Source organism: Brienomyrus brachyistius, chromosome 4, assembly GCF_023856365.1.
Source record: "Brienomyrus brachyistius isolate T26 chromosome 4, BBRACH_0.4, whole genome shotgun sequence".
In the NCBI taxonomy this organism is placed as follows: Eukaryota; Metazoa; Chordata; class Actinopteri; order Osteoglossiformes; family Mormyridae; genus Brienomyrus; species Brienomyrus brachyistius.
In genome coordinates this window covers 24,535,103-24,562,651 of record NC_064536.1, presented here as the reverse complement: position 1 = coordinate 24,562,651, position 27,549 = coordinate 24,535,103, and the positions used below count along the sequence as shown (strand labels likewise).

Here is a 27,549-nt window from a genome sequence, read left to right as displayed (position 1 = left end):
AGAAGGGAGCAGAATGATTAAACGACAAAGGAAGGAAGCAAAAGAGTGAAACTGAAACAAGAGGGCCATTCACAAGGTAAGAGTCAGAGTGAATAACGGCAGCATTACAGGGGCCTCGGGAAACTACCAGCAAACGAAAAGCACACGCATAAAATAGACATTTAAACGCTTCCACCGGCAGGTTAAATTATGATTTGTTTGTGTAGGTATCTGCACAAAGTGTGGGGGGGAGATTTTATGTTTTTATTGAAGTGTGTTGCTTAGGCTGGGTCAGATGTGTCCCTTAAGATCCAGAAGCCGACCCTCCATCGCCTCTCAGGTTGCAGGTGCACTGTACCGCCACTCCAAAAGTGGCAAAAAAAGGTGTTGTTCGTTTGATGTTCATCTGACATTTGTCTGACTTTCGTTTGACATTTGTTTGTTTAAGGATCATCTCACCCTGCAGCCCGGGTCAAAGTGCTTGTTCATAAATCGCCCGACCACACACACGAGAGACAGAGAGAGAGAGACAGGGAGAGCGATTCCTTTTAATACCACGTCGTGAATAAATCATCAGCTCTCTCCCTTAATGTCATTCCTAGGTGGTGGTGGGGGGGGGGGGGGAGTTCTGGTGGTATGGTGGCGGGGGGAGGAGGGGGTCAACCTCAGTTGTGTGTACCTCACCTATGGAAGTTCAGAGCCCATTTCCCCTTCTGTCATGAATAAATGAAAACGTTATTAAGCATGATGGAGGAGAGTGTTAGAGATCAGTACCTCCCTCGCTAGAGGAAGACGGATTGCCCTGAAGTGAAATCAGCTCGTCTGAGATGATACACAGTAAACGTCCGTCTTAAACCGTATTAAACCATAAAACAAATAAAACAGGTGTAGAATTCACTGCTCTCCCCACACAGGGTGTGCTAGCATGCCCGGGAATACAGGGACACGATATCACAGCCATCCATTAAGTAGAGACGGGGGCAGAATTTTGATTAGAGACGTTTGCACTCACTTTGCAGGTGAGCGTTAGGAGGATGGGGGAGGCACACGCGTGTGTAAATACACACACAGGAGACCGAGATGCTTATGACCGCACACGTGCAGATACAGGCTGAGCAGCACATTCCGACGTGCCGGGGGGGGGGCCTGAAAGCAGATGCAGCTGTAGATTCCTCAAGGTTTCTGGGAGGGTATCGGATCGCATCCTGAGGAGCGCACTGGAAAGTACTGCCACTGGAATATAGACGATAGATGCAAATTACGCAACTGTGTCAAAAGCAGATGCATTACAAAGTGACAAATCAGCCATTTTATTGTTGACTCACTAAAAGTCAGGTCAGGTGAAATGTTCTAGACCATTCCTACACATCTAACGGAAGCTTCCCGGAACCAGTTCTGTACCAAGTGTGAGCAGTCCACACAACATCTCTTCACCTCGGGGGGGGGGGGGGGGGCTTACAATCTACTCCCTCAAGTGTCTCCAAAAAACAGAACAAGTAGGACAGAAACAAGAGGAGTGTGTGTGATGGGTCACAAGGGACAATGACCCCACTTTCCAGAGCTTTCTCTCCCTCTCTGTTTGTCCGGCAGTTGATTGCACCATGTGCTCAGTCCTACGCAAATATTTACCCAGCAGGGTCCACTGCCCTGCAGCCCATAACAGCACTGGATCACGGGTCCCCCGTGGTTTAGAGGACGCAAAGGGGCGCCGAGAACAGAACGAGCGGACCATGAGAGAAAGAGGGGAGACGTGACAGAACTGGACAGAAAGAAGATAAACGAAAGTAGGGTGGGGGGAGGGGACAGTGAGCAAAGACTGTCAGCAGAAGGAGGAAGAGCCCGGACGGCAAGCAGCCAGGATTTTATGATGGGGAACATCGGCTGCAATCCGTCCCCAGGGGTGGTGGACGAGCTGTTCGCAGTGGCCAGGAACGCCAGTGTGCTCCCAGACGTCACACTGGACCACACGCTCACCACCTACCTGTCACTGGACTCTGCTGCTGCCCTCAACCAGCACTACGCCTCCCTGGAGGCCACCCTCACCGACCCTCAGGTATCGGCATTCCGGCACGACCTGGCTTCTACATTCGGGGAGGGCGGCCGTGTGCAGTCAGGGGGGGTGGGAGTGGTGGCACTGGCGCTGGCGCTGCTGTTCGAGGCGCTAGCACTGCAGGCGGCGGGGGGCGGGGCCATGGCGGAGGACCCAATCCGACGCATCTTTGGTGCCGACCACACGTCAGAAGTGGGACCTATCGTCAGCGAGTACCTGAAGCTGGTGCCACGGGTGGTGGGCGACGCAGGCCGCATGCGGGAGCTGACGGAGCGCTGCGAGCGCCTGCTGACCCGCGAGCTGGCCGATCGCTATGATGTCATGACATCCGAGGGTTACCTGGTGTCGCCCTCTGTCAAGCAGTGGCTCAACGGCGCCGCCCTACACCTGCACATGCGCGTGCACTTGGTGCGTCTGCGCGCTGCCCAACAGGGCTCCGCCCTCTCACTCGCCGTCTCCTACCGCTCTGGTCTCCCAGTACTGATACAGAAATACTCTGAGCACCTCCGGCGGACCATCCACGAGACACCCGCCCAGCCTGGTGCTCTGGGGCTCCTCAGCCTGGAACCTCCGCTGAACATCACCCATACCGTCGTCCACCGTCCCTGCGAGTCAGCTGCGGTCGCTGGCCAGCTCGCTGTCAAGATCCAGGAGCTGCAGGACCTGCAGCGCAGCATGGAGTTTTTCTACAAGGCGGAAGCAGACATGGACAAGCTCCTCCTACAGAAGGATGACTTTATTCTGAGAGCTGGGGATTAATGTGCCCGTCTAATATCTGCGAATCTCATTTTATATCACTGCACATTTAACATCCATGTGTCTCTCAGCTGTATGGCATGGCATCCCCATAGGACAAACAGAGAAGGATAAAGAAGGGGGGGTCTTGCGTGGGGCTGCACCTGGCCGTGAAAGCAAATCAGGAAATGGGAGGAGCTGGGCCGTCATGACTGGACTTAAACTGGACATTTAAAACCTCCTGCATTTATAATTCTGCTTCATGGAGTTTCCCTCTAAGCTAGTTATTATTGCTACAGTTATGTTTGTTTGTTTTTCTTTTTAATAAATTCATACGCGTCTTGATGTTTTCATCACCGCACTGCACACCGCACGAGAAACGTGTGTATATGCGTGTGCGTGCGCGCGCGCGCGTGCGTGCGTCTGCCCGCATCATCCACAGCCACGATCTTTACCTCCAGGTGCGGCTTCTCCGCCATTAGCGGTAATTAGAAAAGCAATTAGCCGTCAGTTGTGCAAATGCGTTTCCACAAACTTCGCGGCAAGGACTCGCTATAATGTTTCTAAATCCCTTACTTGTCCCGTTTCATGTCCCATCCCACTTGCATCAGAAAGATTCGTTCCTTCTGCGCTTAATGTGCTTTGCCTTGCAGTTGCAAAGCATTTTCTCAAATGAGAAGCTTTCAGTTGTGCATGTTTATTTTTTTCACTATCTAGAATTTTCAAAAATTTGCTCAATAAATCTCAAAAGTAAAATTAACGGATTTTTTTACAAATGATTAGCAGCCTAACCTACTGTTTAGGTGACTTCATCCAGTTTATTTAAGTTTCAAATTATCTTTGTGTAACGATGAAATGGCAATATACGGCAATATTTTTTTGCTCAAAAAAATAAAATCCTCAATCGCGAGCAACTAAGAGCATCCCTAAAGGGGATTGTTTTACATTCGAAAAATAGATATAAAATGTATTTATTTTAAGCCTAAATTATCGTGGTCGGTGTTTGATTTGTTCATGTCGGCACTGATTGGCTAACAGTCACCCGAGAAGACTCTCATTGGTCTATTAAAATCACACGTCAAACAAAGACTCCGCCCAATATACAGAATGAACCATGATTTTTTTTAATTTTATTTTTTATGCAATAATAATCTTTAAAGCGCAGTAGTATTTTCCCTATCGTCTTCGGAAACAAATTGACTGAACAGCTGTAGACAGATACGACTGCAGCTTCCAAGCTACAGTCAGTAAGGGCAAGTGCAGGTCTTGGGGTTATGTGTAAACGCCAATGGCCTGGGGAGACTGACAAGGAGCTTCAGAGGTGAGATACGCAATCGCGTCATTGGGTTAAATAGAGGCTAGTTGACAGCAGGCAACAAAAAAGCCCCTTCGAAACCTCGGTAGATCCGCAGATGCTGGGTGTGAGCCAAAAAGCACCTCAGGCGATAAAACCTGGCTGACCCTGAACTGGCTTCTATCCTCAATGGAGATTAAGTGGGTCAGCTGAGAGCATTTGGAGTTACGGAGTATGAGGCGTGTCCCCTTTATAGGGTTTGACAGTACAGAGCTTTAAAATTAGGGCTTTCTGTTTGCTGTCTTTTTTGTTTACTTTTATCATCATCACTGCGAATGCCTGCCATTATATTATTATTATTATTATTATTCACTCATTATAAGTTTTGCCAGACCCAAATACAAGTAGATTCACAGTCTAAACGTCGCTGCTCATTTCTGCGGTGGGGCTACTGGTCCCCTAGCAGGGGGTCTCTCAAAAAAGCGGCATCGTTTTTCTAGATATGTGGGGCAGATAAAAACATGTCGCGAGACATTTGATCCAGGTTTGATCTCGTGCCTCCGAAGCAGGTGAGCTGTCTGTAAGGGCAGGTCAAGCACGGGGCTGGGGAATGAGGCTATCTGAAGATCTGTTATTAAGCAATGCAGAAATCCTCAGTGCCTCAAGATGGTTTCATCTGCTTCTGGTGTGACCGGTGTGATGTTAGTCTGTCCCAGTGCCGTGCTGATGAGTAAACCGTCTTCATGGTAACCCACCCATATTCTAACTGCTGCTAGGCCAGCAGGGGGCATAGTAGTTAGCCATCTGGGTGTCAAAGTCATAAATCCACCCGGTGACATAGAGGGCAGTGCTGTTAAAGAAGTACTTTAGGACATAAACTTTAAGACTGGGTAATTTGGACTGCCTATGTTTGCTATAAATAAAAACAAAATGTGCCCTCCCCAAGAGCACTGACTGCTTTACACAGTGCAGATCACGTGATGCTATACCAAGCATTTGATTGGGTGTTGATTCCGCCAGTAACGGAACATGAACTTCAGCGTGCCTGGGAAAGTGAGACCACAGGGTGGATGTGTGTAAGGCCGCTGACGGAGGGAAAGATCATTTGATGTCCTTCGCGTTGGCTTGCGCTCCTACATTTTATCGCAATCGGAATCCGAATCGTTTATTTATCGCCGAGTGCTTAGTTATTGTACGAGAAATTTACTTTGGGGTTTCGTGCAGGACTTCGCAGGTTTGCATCAGCACTGGACTGTAGCCAGTATATCAGATAAAGTGTTGGGTTCCTAACTTGTCTTGTAAAGCAAATGGAAAATTAGATACCCAGAATAATAAACCAAAATGGGCATTCGTTTTTATTTTTATATGCCGGTTGACATAATTAATGAAAAAATTGGCTCTTGATTTATTTATTTGTTTTTGCTGAAATGTGTGGTCCGACTGTAAAAAGAGGCACGGAAAATAAAACATTCAAAAATGTAAGGCTGCAATGTGAGTTTTGCTGCATTGCAGCGAGTTACATCACTCTGCTGACCGATATAGTTAAGCGTAGCTACTGAGATCATTCTCCTTGTGAAAACTGAAAACATAGATGTGGGTTTAGTGTGTATAATGCGGGGGGACTGGGTTGTAGCTTCTGCTCCACCTTGCCATTACTACACATGCTAATGTAAACTAGCACTCCAAATCTATGCTTTAAAAGGCAGACTCAGGCATAAGGGCCCCTGTTCCTCTCTCTGTGGATGCTCTGACTCACAGCTTATCTACGGACTCTTAATCACTGTGTAATATAACGATAATAAAACAGGCCCTCTCATTTTATTCGGTGCCCAGGACATGCCACTATCGGGTTACACTTGAAATGAGCTATCGTCTACTGCCATCTAGTGGAGTAGTGGCACACAGTCCACCCACGCGGCCAGACGCTTAATTAAACACAGGGCTTTCTCTGTAAGAAAAGCATATTCTAGCCCCTCGGTATGTGGTCTCTGGGGGTGATTCTATGGACCCTGGGGGCCTATACTCTAAGGAATAAAGGGTAACAAGTTGTACCTTTGCTGTCACTGGGGGTGTACCCTTAAGGGTTAACGCACCTTTTAAGGGACTGACATGGGCACCGAGGAACATTTTTGTACCATTCATTGTACATCAACACTATTTGTACCTTGGGGAGTCCATTTGTACCTTAAAAGGTACATTTTACCTGCAGGTAAATTGGCAGACTCCTGAGGGTGCAGCCCCGGTGACAAGCAAAGGTACAAATTGGCGAAAAAACTCTGGGGAGATTTCAACGCACCCACCTGACAGTAAAATTTATGACCAATTATTTAGCGTGAAGTCTGAATTAGTATATTAACAAAGAAAATGTAATAAATGCAATTAATTTATTTTCACTTTACTGTGACAAACATCCATCCATCCATCCATTTTCCAAACCGCTTATCCTATTGGGTCGCGGGGGGTCCGGAGCCTATCCCGGAAGCAATGGGCACGAGGCAGGGAACAACCCAGGATGGGGGGCCAGCCTATCGCAGGGCACACTCACACACCATTCACTCACACATGCACACCTATGGGCAATTTAGCAACTCCAATTAGCCTCAGCATGTTTTTGGACCGTGGGGGGAAACCGGAGTACCCGGAGGAAACCCCACGACGACATGGGGAGAACATGCAAACTCCGCACACATGTGACCCAGGCGGAGACTCGAACCCGGGTCCCAGAGGTGTGAGGCGACAGTGCTAACCACTGCACCACCATGCCGCCCCCTGTGACAAACAGAATACCTAAATAAAGCAGATTTGTCGCTTCAGTGTATGATGTCATCGGCCGCCTCGGGGGCCCCAGGGAATCACCGGCTTAGCCTGTCTGGTCCCTCTCATAGTCTCTAACATGCATCACACACCTATTTTAATATGCATTTATTTTTTTTAAATTGTCGAGAAAATATTTAAATTTATCTCATGTCAAGCTGCCACATTGACAATATAACTTTACGCCAAATATTTTCAAATATTATCAAATATTTTGCTAAGATCGAAAATCAGTGTTGGCTCAGAAATCCATGGTCACTGGAATGACTTTCAACCCCAACTTTGACTTTTGCCTAGTTGAGTCCTTGACATCTGTATGTTTGTAATGTGCTATATGCTTCACTTCGGTGTCGCTTCAGACAAAACCGGCTGATAAATAAGGCAAATGTAATTAAAGTAAATGTACACACACTATATTACCAAAAGTATTGGGACACCCCTCTAAATGATTGAATACAGGTGTTCAATCACTGCCATAGCCACAGGTGTATAAAATCGAGCACCTAGACATGCAGACTGCTTCTACAGACATTTGCCAAAGAATGGGTCACTCTCAGGAGCTCAGTGAATTGCTACTGGTATAATAACAAAGTGGAAGCAATAGGGAACAACAGCGACTCAGCCATGAAGTGGTAAGTCACGTAAAATCACAGAACAGAGATAATGCATGCTGAGGTACACAGTGTGCAGAAGTCACCAACTGTCTGCAGAGTCATTAACTACAGACCCTCGAACTTCATGTTGCCTTTAGATTAGCTCAAGAACAGTGTGTAGAGAACTTCGTGGAATGGGTTTCCATGGCCGAGCAGCTGCATCCAAGCCTTACATCACCAAGTGCATCGGATGCAGTGGTGTAAAGCACGCCGCCACTGGACTCTAGAGCAGTGGAGATGCGTTCTCTGGAGCGACAAATCACGTTTCCCTGTCTGGAAATCTGATGGATGAGTCTAGGTTTGGCAGTTGTCAGGTGAACAGTACTTGCCTGACCGTATTGTACCAAGTATAAAGTTTGGTGGAGGGGGCATTATGGTGTAGCTTTTCAGGGGTTGGGGTTGGCCCCTTAGTTCCAGTGAAAGGAACTCTTAATACTGCAGCATTCAAAGCCATTTGGACAACTTCATGCTTGGACAAGTTTGTGGGAACAGTTTGGGGATGGCCCCTTCCTGTTCTAACATGACTGTGTACCAGTGAACAAAGCAAGGTCCATAAGGACATGGATGAGCGAGTCTGGTGTGGAGGAACTTGACTGGCCTGCGTAGAGCCCTGACCTCAACCCGACAGAACACCTTTGGCATGAATTGAACCAGGCCTTCACATCCAACATCAGTGCCTGACCTCACAAATGCTCTCCTGGAAGGATGGTCAAACATTCCCAAAAACACACTCCTAAACCTTGTGGACAGCCTTCCCAGAAGAGTTGAAGCTGTTATAGCTGAGAAGGGTGGGCCAACTCCATATTAAAGCCTATGTGTAAGAATGGGATGTTATTAAAGTTTATGTGTGTATAAAGGCAGGTGTCCCAATACCTTTGGCAATGCAGTACTGTATATACAAACGAATAAAATGGGACGCCCGTTTTCCCTTTGCTCTGGTGCCCTCTTGTGACGACGCAGCACATCCACAGCAGCACAGTTAGAGCGGAGTTCTTCGCTGTCTTTTTATCCGTTTTTTTAAAGAAGGATTAACGTTAAGTTACAATGTTTCAGTTGTAAAATACGTTAAATGTATGTTAAATAATTGCGTGCACTGACTTAGTTTATTAGTATAACTTTATCGATTGCTACCTAGTTTGTTCCTGGGCAGTTTGTTTTGTAGAAAATCAGATTATTGCCACACTGCATTAATTCGACAAAGCGTTAGCACAATACAAAGTTACAAGTATGCCTACATATACGTTTTCGCACTAAATGAATGTGTGTTTTAACGGGAAGAGGCTACATTTGGAATCGTTTGCGTTCAAACGAACAACATTCAGTTTGGAGGAAGACCACTGACAGCCATTTACACACTTTACTGGCGGATTCTGGCATTTGTTTTCGACCCCGCAGATCCAGCATCAGTAAGAATAGGCAGTAAATATACTAAAGCACGCCCCCAGCAACAGCCCCTAGCTGGGAGGGCGCGTCTGAGTCCGCGTCCCGAGTTACCGACGCACCAAACTTTCCCCAGGCGAATCTGGAGCTCCGAGCTGCCAGCACCTGCGAATTTCAGCTCATCCTTTATTCGCTTGCTCTTGGTTCGTCGCTCCCTTTACGCTTTTGCCGTGTTTTGTCGGCGCTTAGGACTGTCCCATCCGACGCGTCGCTTTTTAGGGTCCGTAAGCCAGCTCAGGATGCCGGAGTCGGCGGGGGGATCCGCCGGCCAGACGGAGCCTGCAGGACGGACAAACGGCAGAGGGGTCCAGGTGTGGCCGGACGGCTGCAGGTACGAGGGACAGTTCGTGGAAGGACTGAAACAAGGCATCGGGGTCTTCACCTGGCCCAACGGAGAGGTGTGTGCAACTAGGGACACGTTTTTGTATAATGTACGGTAAACCTATATTACATGCATTACACGTTTTGCGTCTTTATATAGGCCTACATGCACGAATGATATGAAAACGACGATAGCAATTTTCTTCGTTGGTGTGTACTTTCTTCTACGTTGGAATTAAGGTTTTATGAAAAAGTTACCCCCTGGGGACGGTTAAATTACTGTTATCCAGTCGTAACTCGGTTGTTCATGGTGACCGTCGGACTGGAGAATGATGGAACTATTTGACACTAACAAGCACACTAGATTTCTTAAAACTAAAATAAATAAGAATCAAAACCGCAGAAATAGGAGATGTAATGTCGGGACTGCGCATGCGCCGGCGCTATCAGCGAGTAGCCTGGACCGCTGAAGATCTTGCGCACCTGTCGCTGTGCATCCTTCCCCGTCGCTGTCCTGGGGGGTGTCCACAATACATTTTGTTTCGGGGCAGGTTTACACGTGCAACCACGATGTCTGATCATCTGCTATCTGACTTAATGACGTTAATAAGTCAAGATTCATCTTATTTGAATGCTTCCAGGTATGTGGTAAATGTGAGTGTAAAAGGCTGAGCCGATTCAGTTTACAGACTGGAATCGAATTTGAAAAATGGAGTCAAACAGAGCTGTGCTGTTTTTACTAGCATGTAGTCAGCGGGGAGCTTTGGCAGATGGTTGAAGAGCTAGTTGAAGATGTTTACCATGTCTGTGTTTTGTTAAAAAAAAATAGAGATCCATGTTTTTAAACTCGAGGTCTACGAGGGCTCCTTCTACAGGGACTGCCGCCATGGGGAAGGCGTGTTCTCCTGGCCGGGAGGGGCCAGGTTTGTAGGGAAGTTCTACCTGAACCAGAGGGAAGGCTACGGTATCCAGGAATTCCCAAACGGCACCGTATTCCAGGTAGATTGGAGGCTGGGCTTGTTGATGACGGCAGTGTGACAGTACTGCACTGACCTGCCCCCCCCCCCCCCACTTCGCAGGGCCTGTATCACAGCGGCCAGCGGTTCGGCCCGGGTGTGGCCACCTACCCGGACGGCCGGCAGGATGTGGGGCTGTGGCACCAGGACAGACTGATCAGGCTGTACCGGCACCTGCCGGGCGGCGTCACGCTGAGTGACTTTCCAGGGCATGTGGCTCTGCTCGGAGGGGGGGTGGCTGCCTTGGACTCCGCAGTACCCAGGCATGGGGGCAGAGAGCTCCCCTGCGCAGACCCTGCCCTCCCATCCGGCCAGATGCTGGGAGACACTCGCTTTGTCTTGCCCCCCGGGCTGCTGGGCTACTCCGTGGACTCGGACCACCTGCCCCTGTTGAGGTGCCTGCGTGCCGAGCTGAACCGCCTCTTTTTCGGGGGAAGGGGCGGGGAGCCGGATGATGACCCCACACTGCCGCTCGAGCAGAGGATTCAGGAGCACGTGCATAGACACAGGTAGGAGTACCACTCGTATGACCACAGGTAACTGACATGGGGGCCCACAGACACAAGTAAGATCAGAGGCAAAAAACCAAAGTTAGATCAAACCGTGCAGGTCCAATAGCAGTTACCTGCCTGGACTGCCAAGCTGTGGTATTCTGGCTGGTCTCTCACTGCCCTCCCCCTCTCCTTGCTGGCATAGGTTTGAAGCGGTGGCCCAAGACTGGGATGTGGCCGCTGTCCTGGCAGGGGCCCGGGAGCAATTCAGCACCAAGGGGCCCCGGGAGGAGAGTGCGGAACATCTCATTGTCGGGGCGGCGCAGGGGGACTGCCAGAGCGTTTCTAGGGCCCTGCGGGACGCGGTGCACCCCGACGTGGCTGACGCCCGCGGTCACACGGCCATTCTCGCTGCCGCGGTAAGGGAACAGTGCGATCATGTGTTCTTATGGCGTGGCTGAGACAACAGACCAAGATGGGGTTACACCTCTCCTCCCTGCAGGTGAATTGTCACCGTGATGTCATCCATATGCTGCTGGACAGCGGCGCGGACGTGAACAAGCTGAGCGACGAGGGCGTGTCAGCCTTGGCGTCATGCCTCCTGCTTTACTACCCCGTCCACACGCTGACTGAGACCTTAGCCGAGCGCCCCCCCAACAGGGGACCCTCTCCGGCACTGATGGAGGTATGGCCACATCCTTCGGAGAGCGGGGGGGTCTTAATGTCCATCAGTCCTTCACGAAATGGCACCCCCTCTACCTTTTCTGCAGGATTTCCCAGACAGTGACGGTTCCTCCTTCACGTTTGAGGGAAAAGTCATGGGGGCTGCCACCATTAGCCAATCAGAACCTGAGAAATGTGTCCCAACCACTGGGGGCAGTAGTAAGATCGATCACACTGGCGAAATGGACCATATAAAGGACTTTAGAGGCACTGGTAGATATGAGATCAATCATGTTGATGCTGTCAGCACTGGCAGTGAGATTGATTGTGAAAATGTGGTCGATCTTGGCAGTGACGTCGACCGTGTAAATGCAGTCAACCATGATAATACAGTAGATCCTGGCAGCAAGATCGACTGTGAAAATGTGGTTGACCTCGGCAGCAACTTTGACCCAGATAATGCAGTTGACCCTGGCAGCAACATTGACCGTGATAAAGAGATTGACCCTGGCAGCAAGATCGACTGTGAAAATGTGGTTGACCTTGGCAGCAACTTTGACCCAGATAATGCAGTCGACCTTGGCAGCAACATTGACCGTGATAATGAGGTTGACCCTGGCAGAAATGTCAACCCCGACAACGTGATTGATCTAAGTGACCAGGTCGACCACGATATCGGGGCAGACTGCAGTGGCAAAATTCACCTCCGTGATGTCACTGAGCCTAGTGGTGAGGTCACCCTCCACGAGCATGTGAACCTGAAGCACGGTCCCACACCAGCCGCCCCGTGCTGGTCCAATGGGCAGGTGGGCCGCTCCATCCGGGTGCTGGATGGCAATGTCTCCGTGGGGTCCGTACCCTGGGCCCGTGCCACTGGGATGGAGGGGGGGAGTGAGACAGATGACGACGATTTCGAGTCCATGCAGTCCATGGCCAGCTTCCACGTCCATGTGACGGAGGAGGCCTTCCAGAAGACTGCGGAGGGGCTGAGCCATGCTGACCTGGGCAATGCAGAGGAGACTGTGTGGAGGATGGCCCGCATGAAGATGGAGTGAGTGGGGGCAATTTCCATGCTTACTTAACTGCCAGTCATAGTGAAACAATAATAAATCACAGACCAAAGCACAGCTCAATATCAGATTATCCTAAAATCGGTCCCACCTGCCTCTTCCCCGAGCAGACACAGGGAACTGTGGGCCACCATCGAACTGCTACTGGCCAGGGGGGCTGACCCCAATGCCTGCAGGGTCCCTGTGCCCGCCCTGTTCCTGGCCATCAAAGCTGGCCATGTGCAGGGTGTGCGGCGCCTCCTGGAGGGCGGGGCCCGCACTGACATCCCGTTGCCACCTGAGGTGCCTGAACTGCCTCGCCGCGGCTTTGGTGAACGTAACACCCGTGTGCCCAAGTTCAGCCAATCAGGGCAGCTGGTCTGTTAAAGATAGCCGTCACCTGACTGCAGTTTATCAAGTGGTGTTACCAAAGAGCTCAGCTTGTGTCTAGAATGTTCCCCATTTCATATTCTGGTTCATTTACTTAAATTATTCTCCAGAATGAATACTGTAAATGTTATGGATACTTTTTAAAATGTTATTTGTAAGATGGATGAGTTTTGGTAATCTAGTTGCCTTGTTTAAAGGAAGGCTGCCTTAGATTCCTGAACCCTTGATCTTTCGGACCTTAACCACTGCCCCACCTGCTGGGGCTAAGCTGCACTGACGCACCCTGACTCTCCAGCGCAAAGGCCTGTACCCTCTGCACGTGGCGGCCGGCCTGCCGGGGCCTGAGGGACCCCAGATCATGGAGCTGCTGCTTGCCACTGCTGCTGACCCCGATGTCAGGGCACAGGACGTCGATGAGGTCTTCGAGCTGGACGATGTGGCTGGGCGACCAGGCTCCTCCCCCTCACTTGTTGCCCCTCAGAGTGCCAGGGGGTCGCACTCTGGATCCAGAAGCAACATGGCCAGATCCTCTGGACCCTCACCTCAGGGCTGCATCCTACTCAGGGACCCCCCTGAGGAAGGGGGGAGGACAGCACTGCATATAGCTTGCCAGAGAGACACAGATCATGCTGTAAGTTATGAGACTGCCTGCCATTCCTCCGTCTGTAGCTAGGGGGTGCTCCTGAACACCACACCCTAATGAAATTTTGGCCTGATAATAAAGGACGCTATTAAAAAATGTGGGACTAAAATGTGGGCATTTAAATCAATGGAGACAGTTACATGTATTTGAAGACGGTTGGTTGAGCTGCCCATATGTTTCAGCACACACGAGACGTGGTCCGCATCCTGCTTGCGCACAGGGCCAACACTGACCTCCTGTGGAGTGGCCACTCTCCCCTCTCATTGGCCATCGCCAGCGGTAACGACCTGGTGAGTGACGCACAGCTGTCCAATGGTTTTCCTGTCAAATGAAGTGGGAGGATCTGAGGACTCAAAACAGATGTGTGCCTCTGCTCCGCCCCTCAGGCTGTGGACGAGTTGCTTTCCGGGGGCGCGGACCCCAACCTACCTCTGGCCCGACAGTTGGGTAGCGCCTTGTGTGCCGTCGCCAACATCGTCTACGACTCGGAGCGGCCGCGGCGGCATAAAAGTGGGCTGGTGTGTCAGTCGTCGTCCCTGTCCCCCTGTGAACGAGCTTATGGAGTGTCCCTGCCGGACCCTTCTCTGACCTGGCCGCCATTCTCTCCCCCTTCAGCTGGAGAAGCTGGTCAGGGCCGGAGCAGACATCCTGATGCCCGTGGAGGTGAACGTGGGCAGGAGCAGCGCCATGGGCACGGCTGTGGATTACGCCCACTACTCCTACCAGCAGGTACCCCTTAACCGAGTGGGGGGGACTGCTTTACATGTTCAGTAGGTTCAAAGACCCGGTCAGTCACCCTGTCCCCCTCACCCCCGCAGGACAGACGTCTCACTTGCACACCATACCATGCCCTAACTCTCTCCGAGAGAAAGTTGTACGACTCGCGTTGCCAGCTGCTAGACCAGATGGGTGATGTGATGAGGCAGACAACAGTGTGGATGGAACGCCAGCGGCTGGAGGAGGAGCAGAGGCAGGGTGTCTGCAGTGAGTCTCTAGCCTTAACTATAAGTGCATTCCTGCTCCGGGACCACGGTGGCCATATTGGCTCTATCTGACTCTACAGTATGTATTTACTGGGGGCCATTTTGGCTCTACCTGACCTTACAGCCTGCTTTTATGGGGGCCATTTTGGCTCCGCCAGCTGTCCAGACAGGCTATTTTCATATGGCTGGTATTATGGCTCTACAAGTTCCAGGAAGGGTGGGGTCATACTAATTCTGTTAGCTGTGCAAACTAATATAATTTTTGTTCTCTTTCAAGCTAAAGCTACTATATGTCCCTACAGGTGTCAGTCCAGTGCAGAAGTTTCTGTATATCGGAGCAGGGGCCAAACCTTCCCAAGTGTCCCAAGGAGAAGTCATCCCAGCGGGAAGCCCCATGTACGTCAGATACTCTTTATTCGATACTATGCAAGTGCTCCCTCTAGTGGCTAGTTGATATTCTTCTACTTTCCATTTCACATGTATTTTCACTTGCTGTGATTCTAAACACTAATATGCAGCCGGTGAACGAGTGTTTCTTGTCTCCTAACAGACCGGGGAGCAGAGCCCAGACAAAGACCTACATCAGGTAATTGCACTTCCAGCCAGGTGATGTGTCCTGTGACACGCAGGTTAGTCACACCCTGGTATCTTTTGTTGTTCTGAGGGCAAACAAGAGGCTCATTACTGAGCTTCACAGAGAAACCCCTGGTGCTGCAAGTTTTTTTGTGGGAATGTGTAATACCCAAAGTGACCAGAAGAGGACATGTCAATAACATCCAACATTTTCTTTCAATGTCATAGATTAACAAGGTGTTGAAGATGTCTGTAGGTTTGTATTACTCATTTGTGTGCACTGACCTGCCCCCTTGTGGCGGTCCACAGGAAGCCCTTGTTCAGCTACTGCTATCAGTGTGGCCGCTCCGTGGGCGTGACCCTGAAAGCCTGCAGCCGCTGCCAGGAGGTCAGCTACTGCAGCGAGGCGTGCAAGGTGAAGTCCTGGGGCAACAGGCACCGGGAGGAGTGCGTCCGCCTCACGGGTCAGAGCCGCCGCCGTGTGACGTGTCTGTTAGTGTGTTAATATACCCGGAACTGACCATATGGACCATTCTGACCGAAAGAGCCAATGGGCGACCGCCTGCTTTCCTTAGGGACGTTAGATGGGATCCTCTGTGAGAACTCATTGGAAGACCAGAGTAAGATTCCGACATGTGCCAGGACTTATGAATACGAGAGTGCTTTCCTAATGGAATGCCGGCGCATCCAAGTCCCTTAAATGGCACTTACTGCATTTACACAAATGGCAGTCAGGATACAAAGGGTTAAGTCAGCCATGGGTTTTCTTTGAGACTCCAGAGCGACCCAGCGACGCGCGGATAGATGAGGCAGACCCGACAGAGAGGCAGCTCAAGCTGAGGCACGAGGAACCATCAGAGAGCATCAGGGCGCAGCTGCAGGCCAAGGCAGATTCAGAAATATTCCACGTTATTCAGGGTATCCCAGGGATTAGCTTTGACTGCTGTCTTTGGAAGGTGGCAGCTGATCTCTCCTCATGCAGCCAAGAGCTATACTGTCCTACGAAGGCAAAACACAGTAACTACACTCAGTGACATTGAGAAAAAGGGCTTAAGTGATTTTGATTTTGTAGTAGGCAGGTCAATGATGGAGTACTTATTCAAAACTGAGCATAGCTGAAGTAAGATATTCTGTCACAAATCAGCCTAAGAGACCCGATTTGGGTCAAAACCTGTGTTGTAGTTTAGATTTTTTGCAATTTTAGTTTTTATTTTAAATTTTCGTTTGAAATCAATTTTTAGTTTCCGTTTTGGCTTTATTAGTATTTTAAAGAAATTTCTGTTTAGTTTTTATGTTTTAGTCATTTTATTTCAAGGGATAAATAAAGTTTTAGAGGTGTTTTATGTGTTCTAGAGAATCCTCCATGAACACAGAGAATCCCTTATGAATACACGCACAACACATTACGTGGTAATGACCACGTGCCAGGTATTATAATGGTGAACAAGTAACATTGCGGGAGACCAGTGAAAAACAACAATTTAAATAGTATTATAAATGGTAACAAAGTACAGTGGTACCTTGGAACACACTTTAATTCATTCCAGAAGGCTGGTCAAGTTGCGATTTTCATCAAAGTCAAATTTCCCCTTAAGAAATAATGTAAATGAGTTTAATCCATTCCAGACCCCCAAACGATTACCTGTTTAAACTTACCTGCCTACCTAATGATAAAAAGCATTAACAATCAATATAAAACTTATACGCACATGCAAAAGCAAAAGAGATGTAACCAATGACAATCCCGCACTCTGAACCAAGAGCAGACACATGTGCACCACCTTAAAGTCTCGCTATAATTTCCTCTCTAAGTTCTACAGTTACCCAAACCACTTTCCTCGATGGTTTGCTACCATCACTGCTTCATTTCTTAGGGAAAATGATTACTCTATCACTAAATGTACTGTACATGAAGCACAAAAATAACACAGAAACACAGCTTCGCACGTCAAACTCAGTCGAGAGGTACTGCGACACAGAGCGATTCATAGGCGTTAGTATCGCAGTAGGTCTCTTTGCCTTTCTGTCAGCTCATTAGAGACGCATCTCGATCCGTACAAGCTTTAGTAGGTTGGTTTCGTTTTATCCTGTTCCAAGTTTTCGGTCGAATTGCAGTTACATTTTCTTCGTTCAACCCATTCGAGGTCCATATTAGTAGAGTTGAACCCATATAAGTTTTAACAGGAACAGTTGAGTTCCAATATTTCGGTCAAGGTACAAGTAAATAAAAATTCAACCGGACCCGTTCGCTGTCCGAGTTGGTCGAGTTAAGAGGTCTTTGAATTCCAAGGTTCCACCGTACAGTGGAAACTCTTTATAGTGATCATGGTTAGAGTGATCAACCACTTATACGAATGAAAAAGCTTAGGATAGAATCATTTCTGTACGAATACTGTTTAAATAATTCACTTATATACTAATCAAGTAGTCCGCTTACAGTGTTCATTTTGGGTCTTTTTTATACATGACAAAATATGGGAAAATAACTGAATTCTTTTTTAAAAATTTGATTGCTCTACTTTGCCCTGCGGTAACCCGTGTGCTTCTGACTAGCTACCTGAGGCTAATGCTATGTGCACAGAAAACATGACGGGAAAAAGAAAGTGTTTCTCTCTCTGACAAATGTAGACTCATCACAGCTTATGATAAAATGCCAAAAAACGAGCCACCGAGATGCAGCAGCGAAACTACAATAAGTGTTTTGATATAATGTAACATGGTGAAAGTGCGCTGTATGAATACATAAATATTCAATTAAATTTTAGAGTACCGCATTATAGTATATTTGAATTATACAGTTCAGTAATTTAATTTGTACAGTACTATAATTTGAAAAGCATTTGAAGCAGCTGTACTGTACTGAAATCGTCAAAATTCTGTAAATAGCGATGTTGTCCATTTTATTACATTATAGTCATGAAATAAATATACAAATGTCAGTTAGTTGGTAATCTGCTTCAGACACCAAGAAAAAAAATCGGTTATAATCATCCGCATGATCAATTACACCCAGACAGATGTGATCACTGTAAGTGGTTTCCAGTGTATTTAATATTTGACGTACTGTGAAATTTTGGAAGCAATATTTATAGTTTTTGTCAGTTTATGAAAATGTCATAGTTTTATTTTATGACCCTGGATATAACTGATTTAATAAAACACACAGTGGTTTGCCTTTAGAGGCAGAAGAGAGTCACATCATCAAGGGTCAGGTAACTGAAGATCAGTCTTGTCTTCACAGGTCGGGTGAAAAACAGGAGCAGCACACAGGACAAATCGAGAATCGCCCACGCTGTTCTGGGGAAGAAGTCACCATCCGATCCCCCGCGATCGCTGCCACTCACTGCAAACTACAGCTTCATCTGAGACTCAGTTCTGGGAGTCATCAGACTTATCACATGACATGTGGCCGTCCAATGAAGCAAAAGCAATCAGGGTACTCTGAGGTTCCAGAGAATCTTTGGAACACTGCCGTGATCTGAAAATAACAATACAGCCACACTGTGAAAGATGTGCAGTGAATTTCCTTCCCCTCTGGATGATCTCACGTTTACCACGAGGTGCCAGTCTGGCAGGAAAGTCACTCTGCTCACGTCACAGCTAGTGAGTCGTGCCTGGTCGAAAAAACTTGTGCAAGAGTGACGCACGTTACACCTTTCTGCAAACCGCCTTTAATTGGCATATAGTGTATATATGAGTATACAGCCATGCACAGAAAGTGAACGTGAGTACTGAGCGTGTCACGAAAGCTCTGGAACGACATACACAACCTGAGCTCATATGGGCTACGTTACTCACTGAAATATTAGCCGTATACTTACTGAAAGGCATGAAGTTGGCGGAGTATATATACACAGCGTTGTGTGCCTTCAGAACATGTATACTCTCTTGTTTAGGGTAAAAAAAGGTACACAAATGTCTGTTAATGCACAAGTAATCATTACTCACTTTTAGAGGCGTTGCAACTGCTGTTGTGCCTTTAAAGGAGTACTTGAATTTTGCAGTAGATATCACCATTTGTTTTCTCTAGTGCTTGATAACATTTATAGCGTGTAAGACTGAGGTTGACCTTTCTGCATACTAACAAAGGCTATTTTGTTTCTTCCAACCCTATAAAAAATAAACAGTATAGAGCTTTACCACATCTTTAATAATGTGCTGTAGTAATGAACTGAAACTCACTGGCTAATTTGCAGATGGCTCAGGGCATTAGAGTAAGGGCAGAGCATTGTGGGATAGGCACATCTATAACAGATGGTTGACCTCACAAGCATGGCAATAAAATAAACAAAACAAATATAAAAAAAGTTTAGGAAGTGGTATGTTTGACAGTTATCACAGACCCTTTGAAAATCCCTAATTAGCACTACACAATACATTCTGGAATGGTGTCGCATTTTGATGATGTCATTTTACGACACGTGGGATAGACTGAACAGTCCATTACTGGGCACTATTGGCATCACTGGGTCACTGTACAAAACACTGACTCCACAGGATGGTTATATTACTTAGAAAAAACGGTAACCTGTGACAATTGTCCTGTCTATGTGAGTGATTTTTTTTTTTTTACACATTACAACAAATCACTTCATCTGTGACAAAAGTGACAAAAGGCCGCATGAGGAGGAGGAGGAGGAGGAGGTGCCAGCTTGACGACGTCCACTGCAAACTCTCTGCACGGGGACCACAAGCAGCAAAGCAGCAGCAGGACCGGCTTGTGTGTTGGTGGTCAGTCAGTAGCCTTTCTGGAGACCAGCGTGGCCCTGACACCGAATGCAATGAATGCGAAAGGGATCTAAACATTTTGGGCGGGCATGTAAAAAGACGCCCACAACGGGGTCTAAGAGGCCCATGACTTTGTACAAGCATTTTTGAAAAGTACTTGATGCCAGTTTCCTAGTCGTCTAAATATTTTCTCATATTGAGTCGGAAGTTGCTTTATATATTTTACTGTGAGGTGCAGAGAGCACAACTGAGCAAACCCCCCCACATCCCACCCAAGACCTGTAACCCGGCTTATTAGCTTAACGCAGTTTTGTGCAGTAGTTGTGTTTTTCTGGCTTTGCAATTCAGCTCAGCTGGAGCGGGAAACTTGTTTTGTGAGTCTCTTTGTCCCAGAAGGCCTTACAAACGGTAGTAAAATTCATCCCCCAGCCCCCTGATCTTCAGGTCTCGGATCAGAAGAGCCAGGTCCTCCCGTTTATACATATTTGGGGAAGGCAGCGCCGGCCGCTCATGGCTGTTTACATGGTGAGATTAAAATGGAACACCCTTCCCAGCATGCCCACTGAGACGGGCCCCTCCTCAGTTTGCCTCTTCCTCGCTCTCTTTACAAAGGCATGGAGGGAGCAGATAGCACTGACGTCTGTCAGGGTTTCCCCGGTGATAGATGGGGGAGGGGGCCATATCGCTAGCCTGTTGTCATGGTTAATCAGAGAAGATGAGGGAGGTCATGTGGACAAGGTCATGGATTATGGGCTGGGATTCTTGGAGGGGTTCTTGCTGATATTTCCGGGGGGGGGGGGGGGGGGAGGTTGGGTTCTAAGACGGGGGTGTGAATGGCGTGAAACTCAAAGTGAAACGTGGTCACGTGGTGGCGAGCGGGCAGCCGGGGACCGGGCGGCGCGCTCACATGATGGTGACCCTCTCTGGGGACACGTGGGCGGCCGAGCCGAGCCCCCCCCGGCGGTGCCTCCAGGCCTCCCAGCCCTGGCGGATACGGCGCATGCGGCAAGCCACGCAGGGCACCAGCAGCAGCCCCTTGCCCAGCAGCACCACCACAGGCAGGGCCAGCGCCACGGCGAAGCTGGGCGGCAGGTAGAAGCGGTACGACTCCTCCTCGAAGGCCCGGCGCCAGCCGAAGAGCAGCGCGTGGAGCGTGCCGATGAGCAGGGCGATGTAGCCCAGCGTCGACTTGGGAGAGGGGGCGGGGAATTAGTCTGCAGGTCAGACAGGCTCACTTGCTTACGTGGGGGTGGGGTTTATGTGTGCAACTTATGGGTGCAACTCGTGGGTGGGTTATGGAAGCATATTTAAGAGATATGGGTACGGTTATGGATGCATATATAATGGATGTGGATGGAGTAATGGGGAATATTTAACGTGGGTGGTGTTATGAATGCATATATAACATAACGTGGGTGGAGTCACAGAGTGTGTATAATAGATGTGGGTGGGGTTATGGACGCATATAACAAATGTGAGCGGGATTACGGATGCATATATGACAGATGTGGGCGGAGTTTGGTAATGCCTATGTCACTGATGTGGGCAGGGTTTGTAGGTGTGTATGTAATTTATGTGGGTGGGGTTTGTGAATGCCTATGTTTTTCTGCAGCTATCGTCACAGTCCATTACACGATTCTCAGCTACCCAATCATCAGCAGCGGAAGGCAAGTGTGCCAACCAATCAGCAGCAGCGAAGGACACGTGTCACACGCTCACCTGGATGAAGCTGAATTCCCGCCAGTTGAGGGCGCTGTTGACGGAAGGGATGGATGTGATGGCCAGCAGGGAGAGCAGGCCCAGGCTCATGACCCCAAAGGAGATATACATCTCCACTCTCCACACCTCCTCCTCATTCCAAGAGTTCTCCACATTGGCATGGACCTGCAGGAGAGAAGGTAAGTGAAACTTGCAGCTTAACCGTTTACCATATATTTTGGGCAGAACTGTTAGGAAAATGTCCCCAGTCGCAGAGATTAAACCTCCATCCATTCATTTTCCAAACTGCTTATCCTACTGGGTCGTGGGGGAGATTAAACCTATATAATGTAAATTGGTTTGAACAATATAATATTATGTAATGTTATGTAGTATGATATGTTTTTATGTAATATACCTCTATGATACAGCTTCACATGATGTACTGATGTGTGATAAAATTTCACACCATGTACCACACTATGGTTTAATGCTGAGTACAGCGCTGCGATACGTTTTAATGCCGTGTACCGTGCTGCGATACGGTTTAATGCGGTGCACCGCGCTGCGATACGGTTTAATGCCGTGTATCACACTGCGATACAGTTTAATGCCGTGTACCACGCTGAGATATAGTTTAATGCTGTGTACCACGCTGCGATATGATTTAATGCTGTGTACCACGCTGCGATATGATTTAATGCTGTGCACCACGCTGCGATATGATTTAATGCTGTGCACCACGCTGCGATATGATTTAATGCTGTGCACCACGCTGCGATACGATTTAATGCTGTGCACCACGCTGCGATACGATTTAATGCTGTGCACCACGCTGCGATACGGTTTAATGCTGTGCACCACGCTGCGATACGGTTTAATGCTGTGCACCACGCTGCGATACGGTTTAATGCTGTGCACCACGCTGCGATACGGTTTAATGCTGTGTACCACGCTGCGATACGATTTAATGCTGTGCACCACGCTGCGTTATGATTTAATGCTGTGCACCACGCTGCGATATGATTTAATGCTGTGCACCACGCTGCGATACGGTTTAATGCTGTGCACCACGCTGCGATACGGTTTAATGCTGTGCACCACGCTGCGATATGATTTAATGCTGTGCACCACGCTGCGATATGATTTAATGCTGTGCACCATGCTGCGATATGATTTAATGCTGTGCACCACGCTGCGATATGATTTAATGCTGTGCACCACACTGCGATACGGTTTAATGCTGTGCACCACGCTGCGATATGATTTAATGCTGTGCACCACGCTGCGATATGGTTTAATGCTGTGTACCACGCTGCAATATGATTTAATTCTGTGCACCACGCTGCGTTATGATTTAATGCTGTGTACCATGCTGCAATATGGTTTAACACTTAACGCATTTAACATGACACCCCCTTGCACAGCAATACCTGCTGGAAGGCCGTGTTCAGCAGCTGGTACCTCTCGGACCTCCGGAGCGGCAGGCACAGGCTGTACAGCACGTGAACACAGGCCAGGAAGAAGCCCAGCAGGCCCAGCTGCTTGCGGCTCTGCATCCAGCCCTCCAGCCAGGCCGGGAAGCGACGGTACTTGGTGCCGTGGTAGAGCTGGTGGGCGGCGGCCAGCAGGCCGGCCAGGTAGGCGAGTGCCAGCAGCGTGAGCGCGGCGCCCGGTAGCGTGCGGTTCACCACCTCCACGGGGATCTTGTAGAAGTCGCTGCGTCGGCTGTGTACGTAGGGGTGCAGCACGTCGCGGGTGAACGAGTAGGCAAAGAAGAGCACGGAGAGCCCCACGGCGGCTAACACGGGGCCGCGCCAGGCGCTGAAGAGCCGCAGTGGCGTGTCCTCGATGTCCCTCGCCGAGCACAGGGCGCCCATGTCCACCGGCTCGAAGTTCAACCGCCGGGCCAGATCCAGCACCTGCCCGCGGGCCTCCACTGAGTCGCCACAAATGTACACCTGGGGGGATGGGGGTGGGGCTGTTTCCCAGTGTCCATGGAGACATGTCATGTGACTTGTCACCCCAGTGACACTGTATGTCAGTGCTGTTTATATCTGCACAAGGTTTCATAAGCATCGAGAATCAGATTCACAGATTTAATGGAAATAGTGTCTGATGAATTTCTCTACAGAGGTTTCTAAAGTATTTATCCATCCATTCATCCATCCATCCATCCCATAAAACTACGTAAATGTTTCGTAATTGCAATGTTATAAGTTAAACATATTGCAAGGGAAAGTACTTTATCCCCTCAGGAGCACTTTTAAGAATCGCACAATCTGTCTGCTAATAACTGAACTTTACTGTACACCTGATGATCTCTTCACCACTCGAAAGCTACTGCATGTTACTTATCGAACCTGCAGCATGGTTTTCATTTACAATACAAAGTTATTCCGCTAATAAGCTGGCTAGTTGTTTCACTGCTAGCACCGTTAAAATTATATCAATTATAGACTGAATTCCGATATAGTTTTGTCTAATATCGCCGGTGCCAACAATGCCGCACTATTTTGTAAGGCATGCACTGGCCAATCATATAGCACTTCTCTCATAAATATTAATGAGACAACACCTACCACCCTGCAAAAAGCAAATTTGCCACCCGCTCCACCCCATCCCCCCCCCTCCCCGCACACGAGGCAACATGGCTGCGTCTACCAGCAGAGCCTCTGGAGAAACACGTGGCAAAAAGGCTCGCACATGGGAGAAATTGAAATGTTAATGGGAATTTCAGATTTGTGTGTATGAGGGAGAGAGTGAATTGTTGTATTAAATGACTAATAATTGCTTATTAATAAATTTGTCCTGAGATCAATCGGAAAAAATAGTTGTTAGATTAGCCAAATAATCGAAAAAATAATCACTAGATTAATCTTTAAAGAATAATCGTTTGGGACAGCATTAAATCTACAAAACCTCAGAATGAGCATCCAAACAGCCCCGTATTCACAGTGGAGGATGAAAGAGCCGCCTGTGCACATGACCTTAAGTTCATAATCACTTTGATTATAATGCCGTGTCCAGTTATGTATCAACTAATCTATAACATGGGCAAATTATCCATCCATCCATCTTCGAGGCAAATGGTCTAATTAAGTACAAATATCTGGAGTATTTTTTTTACAGATTATATCTTTCCATCTTCCTGCTTATGCTGGTGAGCCTCACACAGGCACAAGGCTGGGCTTCACCCTGGACATGGTGTATTTCACATACACTCCTTATATGTCTCTTGCTGTATTAATATGTGCTGTGTAATTATATATATGCCTCATTAATGATCTGAAGCTAGATGGGCAGTGCTTATTCTAGCAATAGTGCCAATTAAAAATGGTGGACGTGCTCCCATCCCACGGTTTCCCACCTTCCTGCTGGCCTCTCTGGGTCCGGACTGCATGGCCCAGGAGGAGATGACGTTGAAGCCCTTCACCACCAGGGAGTCGGGGAAGAGCGAGGCCAGGTACTCTGCGTTGGACTCGGGGTACTGGTTGGGCCGGCTGTTGTTGCTGACGTCCACCAGCACCTTGGCAGCCAGCAGGTGGCGCAGCCCCCACAGTGAGGCGTAGTGCTCCCTCCGCACCGCCAGGAAGACCACATCAGCCTTGGCGACGGCGTCCTCATGGTGCGTCACGTCCACCACGTGCGGGAAGGAGTCGGCTGCCCGGCGCGGCTGCCTGCTGCCCACCGCCACGCGGTACCCGCAACGGAGCAGCCGCAGCGCCAGGCCACGGGCGAAGTCTCCCGATCCCAGGATGGCCACCACAGGTCTCGCTGGCGCCCCCTTGGGCCCGTTCTTGGTAAAGTCGGAGAGGAACGCGTCCTTGGAGCTTGGAGAGCCGCCACTCAACATGGAGATGGCCTCCATCATGTAGTCCTCTGGGTAGCACAAAGGTACAAATAAGAGTGACTCACACCTGTGATTTAGAGCTGGGTGAGTAATTTATCAACTTGGTATATAAATATCTTTCTATAATTTTTCATACCCACTCAGAGCAAGAGGCAGAGGCGATTAAGGACAGCAGTGTGACGCCTCCTGGTACAAAAACTAGCGGCTTTGTGACATGCTGAGATATTTTTTTAACTTTCTGGATTCACCAAGGATGCTGTTGCGTATGACAGTGCGTCTCACACCGGCGCCTAACATCAGCATCCGCCTGTTCTCGTTGTATAAATCATTTTATTTTTTTGGTGTGCCAGCAATCGCTGAAATCGCGTTTCTGCATTTTATAAAACAACACCGCGTTTTTCTGCATTTTTTAGGAGAAACTTCTTCAAATGTGGATGATGCTCCGCGCTGGCGTTCATGTTTGCTACACCCTGTAATGGCACCTTGTTCGCTGCATACATTATGCCAGCGAAATATTTGCCGATGATGTAACCTTGTGGTTTTTACAGCTCACAGAAAACGCGCATTATATGTCGAGCTCTGTGCATTAAGGACACGTTTTAAGTCAATTGACGTATTACTAGTTTCCATGTTATTGGACCTGTTACTGTAAGCGTTTACAAAGATGCGAATCCACCAATAAAATGCATATTATTTGTGATCGCTATAATATTTAGATGCACATACGCCAAAAAAGAAACACTGCGTGTATTTTGTTTGTTTGTGGTCCCGATTATACAGGCAATGAGAGACCCCGCACATTAGACGATATTTTCATTTATTAATACGTCGCTTCTAATCGAGGCGCGGACTCGTAATGCTGTCTGCACCGATTTCTTTTTCAAATGTTTAACGGACTGAATGCAACCTCCCCCTCCTTACCTTGCCGATGCCCTGCCCTTGGTGGCTGGATCGCTCAGCATGCAGAAGGCGACGGCATTGCGCCCGGTCACGTCCCCGGTGTGGGCAGATGCTGCGCGGGTACCGCTCACAGCGCCACCCCTCGCATCACTGAGCAACTGCAAGCGCATCTGCTCCGAGATGTGGGAAGGCGGTGTGGTAATTTTATGCAGATTTCTAGGGGCCTGAAATTATTTAAACCCATCATAATGTTGTAAATCGCAATTATGATGCGACCTGCTACATTAACAGAATACTGTATAATAAGTAGGAGAATTATATCCAGGGACACAGCATATAACTGATACACAAAAGGATTGCTTGTCACAATAGCTTACATTATTACTGATTTTACATGCCTCTGCGCTGTTATGAGAGGAAATTACCTCAATATGGAGAATGCATGATTCATTAAACATTAAAATGCACGGCAATTTCTTGTCATAGCAACGCAAATTCTGATATCTTAAGATATGAATTTGACTGCCACAGAAACAACTGCTAGACAGAACGTGCCGCAACACATCAGAAATAAAGGGAACATTAATCAACTGATAACTTCTGCTACTGTCCAGTCTAGGGTTGGAGCGTAGCAGAAATGAAAGGGAATAAGGAAGAACAGGACAACCGGGGGCGGAGGAAAGGGAACACGGGACACAAAGGGATCTTTTTTAAAAATATATATTTTATACACAGACACTTCACAACAATAGATGCAAGACTTCCGGAGTGACACGGACCAAAACAACAAACAAAAACACATCTAACGAGCATAACCCAAACTAAGCTAAACCAATTTGTTTACCGAAAACAAATGGAAACGAAACAACAAGGCTAAACCTATCTCCTTACCAAAACATACAATAAATCACCACGTCTCGCAAAAACAAAAAAGCAGTCACTCTTTACGCACCAAGTTACAAACACACACAGTAAACACACAATCCAAAGCAACAGTATCCAAAGGGGCGAGCAAAAGAGTAGTCAGGAGTCAGGCGAGACATCAACGAAACCAGGAAAGAAATCAAAGCAGAGCGAAGGTACTAGAGGGCAAAGCCAGAAATCAGAATCCGAAAACCAAAATAATAGTCATACACACGTAATCAAACCAAACAACAATCCAATAATAAATCCAAGCAATAAGCAAAAGCTTTCGAGGTGTGCGAACTGCGGCCATTTCTTTGCACCAACAGGAAGTAGCGCCGAAGACAAGGGGCGTGGCCAGATCCGGGAGGCG

General features: G+C 48.3%; 2 protein-coding genes across 4 annotated transcripts; one reads left to right on the top strand and one right to left on the bottom strand.

Annotated features, from left to right (window-relative positions):
* Positions 1 to 19,232, top strand: ankmy1 (ankyrin repeat and MYND domain containing 1). Its single transcript, XM_049010999.1, has 17 exons — positions 1 to 76; positions 9,155 to 9,363; positions 10,139 to 10,285; positions 10,366 to 10,811; positions 10,999 to 11,212; positions 11,296 to 11,478; positions 11,564 to 12,507; positions 12,637 to 12,808; positions 13,191 to 13,526; positions 13,721 to 13,828; positions 13,925 to 14,056; positions 14,154 to 14,267; positions 14,357 to 14,522; positions 14,824 to 14,917; positions 15,072 to 15,107; positions 15,404 to 15,558; positions 18,336 to 19,232. The coding sequence occupies exons 2-17, from the start codon at positions 9,205 to 9,207 to the stop codon at positions 18,458 to 18,460; spliced, it is 3,531 nt and encodes a 1,176-aa protein (XP_048866956.1). The 5' UTR covers positions 1 to 76; positions 9,155 to 9,204; the 3' UTR covers positions 18,461 to 19,232.
* Positions 18,431 to 27,520, bottom strand: LOC125740160 (metalloreductase STEAP2-like). 3 transcript variants are annotated; one of them, XM_049011011.1, is made up of 6 exons: positions 26,699 to 27,520; positions 26,295 to 26,497; positions 24,891 to 25,402; positions 22,954 to 23,481; positions 21,542 to 21,706; positions 20,617 to 21,010 (listed from the first exon to the last, which is right to left on the bottom strand). In XM_049011011.1, exons 3-6 carry the CDS (start codon positions 25,392 to 25,394, stop codon positions 20,726 to 20,728), a joined length of 1,482 nt encoding a protein of 493 aa, XP_048866968.1. In that variant the 5' UTR covers positions 25,395 to 25,402; positions 26,295 to 26,497; positions 26,699 to 27,520; the 3' UTR covers positions 20,617 to 20,725. The 3 variants fall into 3 exon arrangements, with proteins under 3 accessions (XP_048866969.1, XP_048866968.1, XP_048866967.1); XM_049011012.1 differs by lacking the exon at positions 20,617 to 21,010 and adding an exon at positions 18,431 to 18,572 and having other exon boundaries at positions 26,295 to 27,520; XM_049011010.1 differs by having other exon boundaries at positions 26,295 to 27,520.
* Between the last annotated feature and the right edge of the window lie 29 nt (positions 27,521 to 27,549).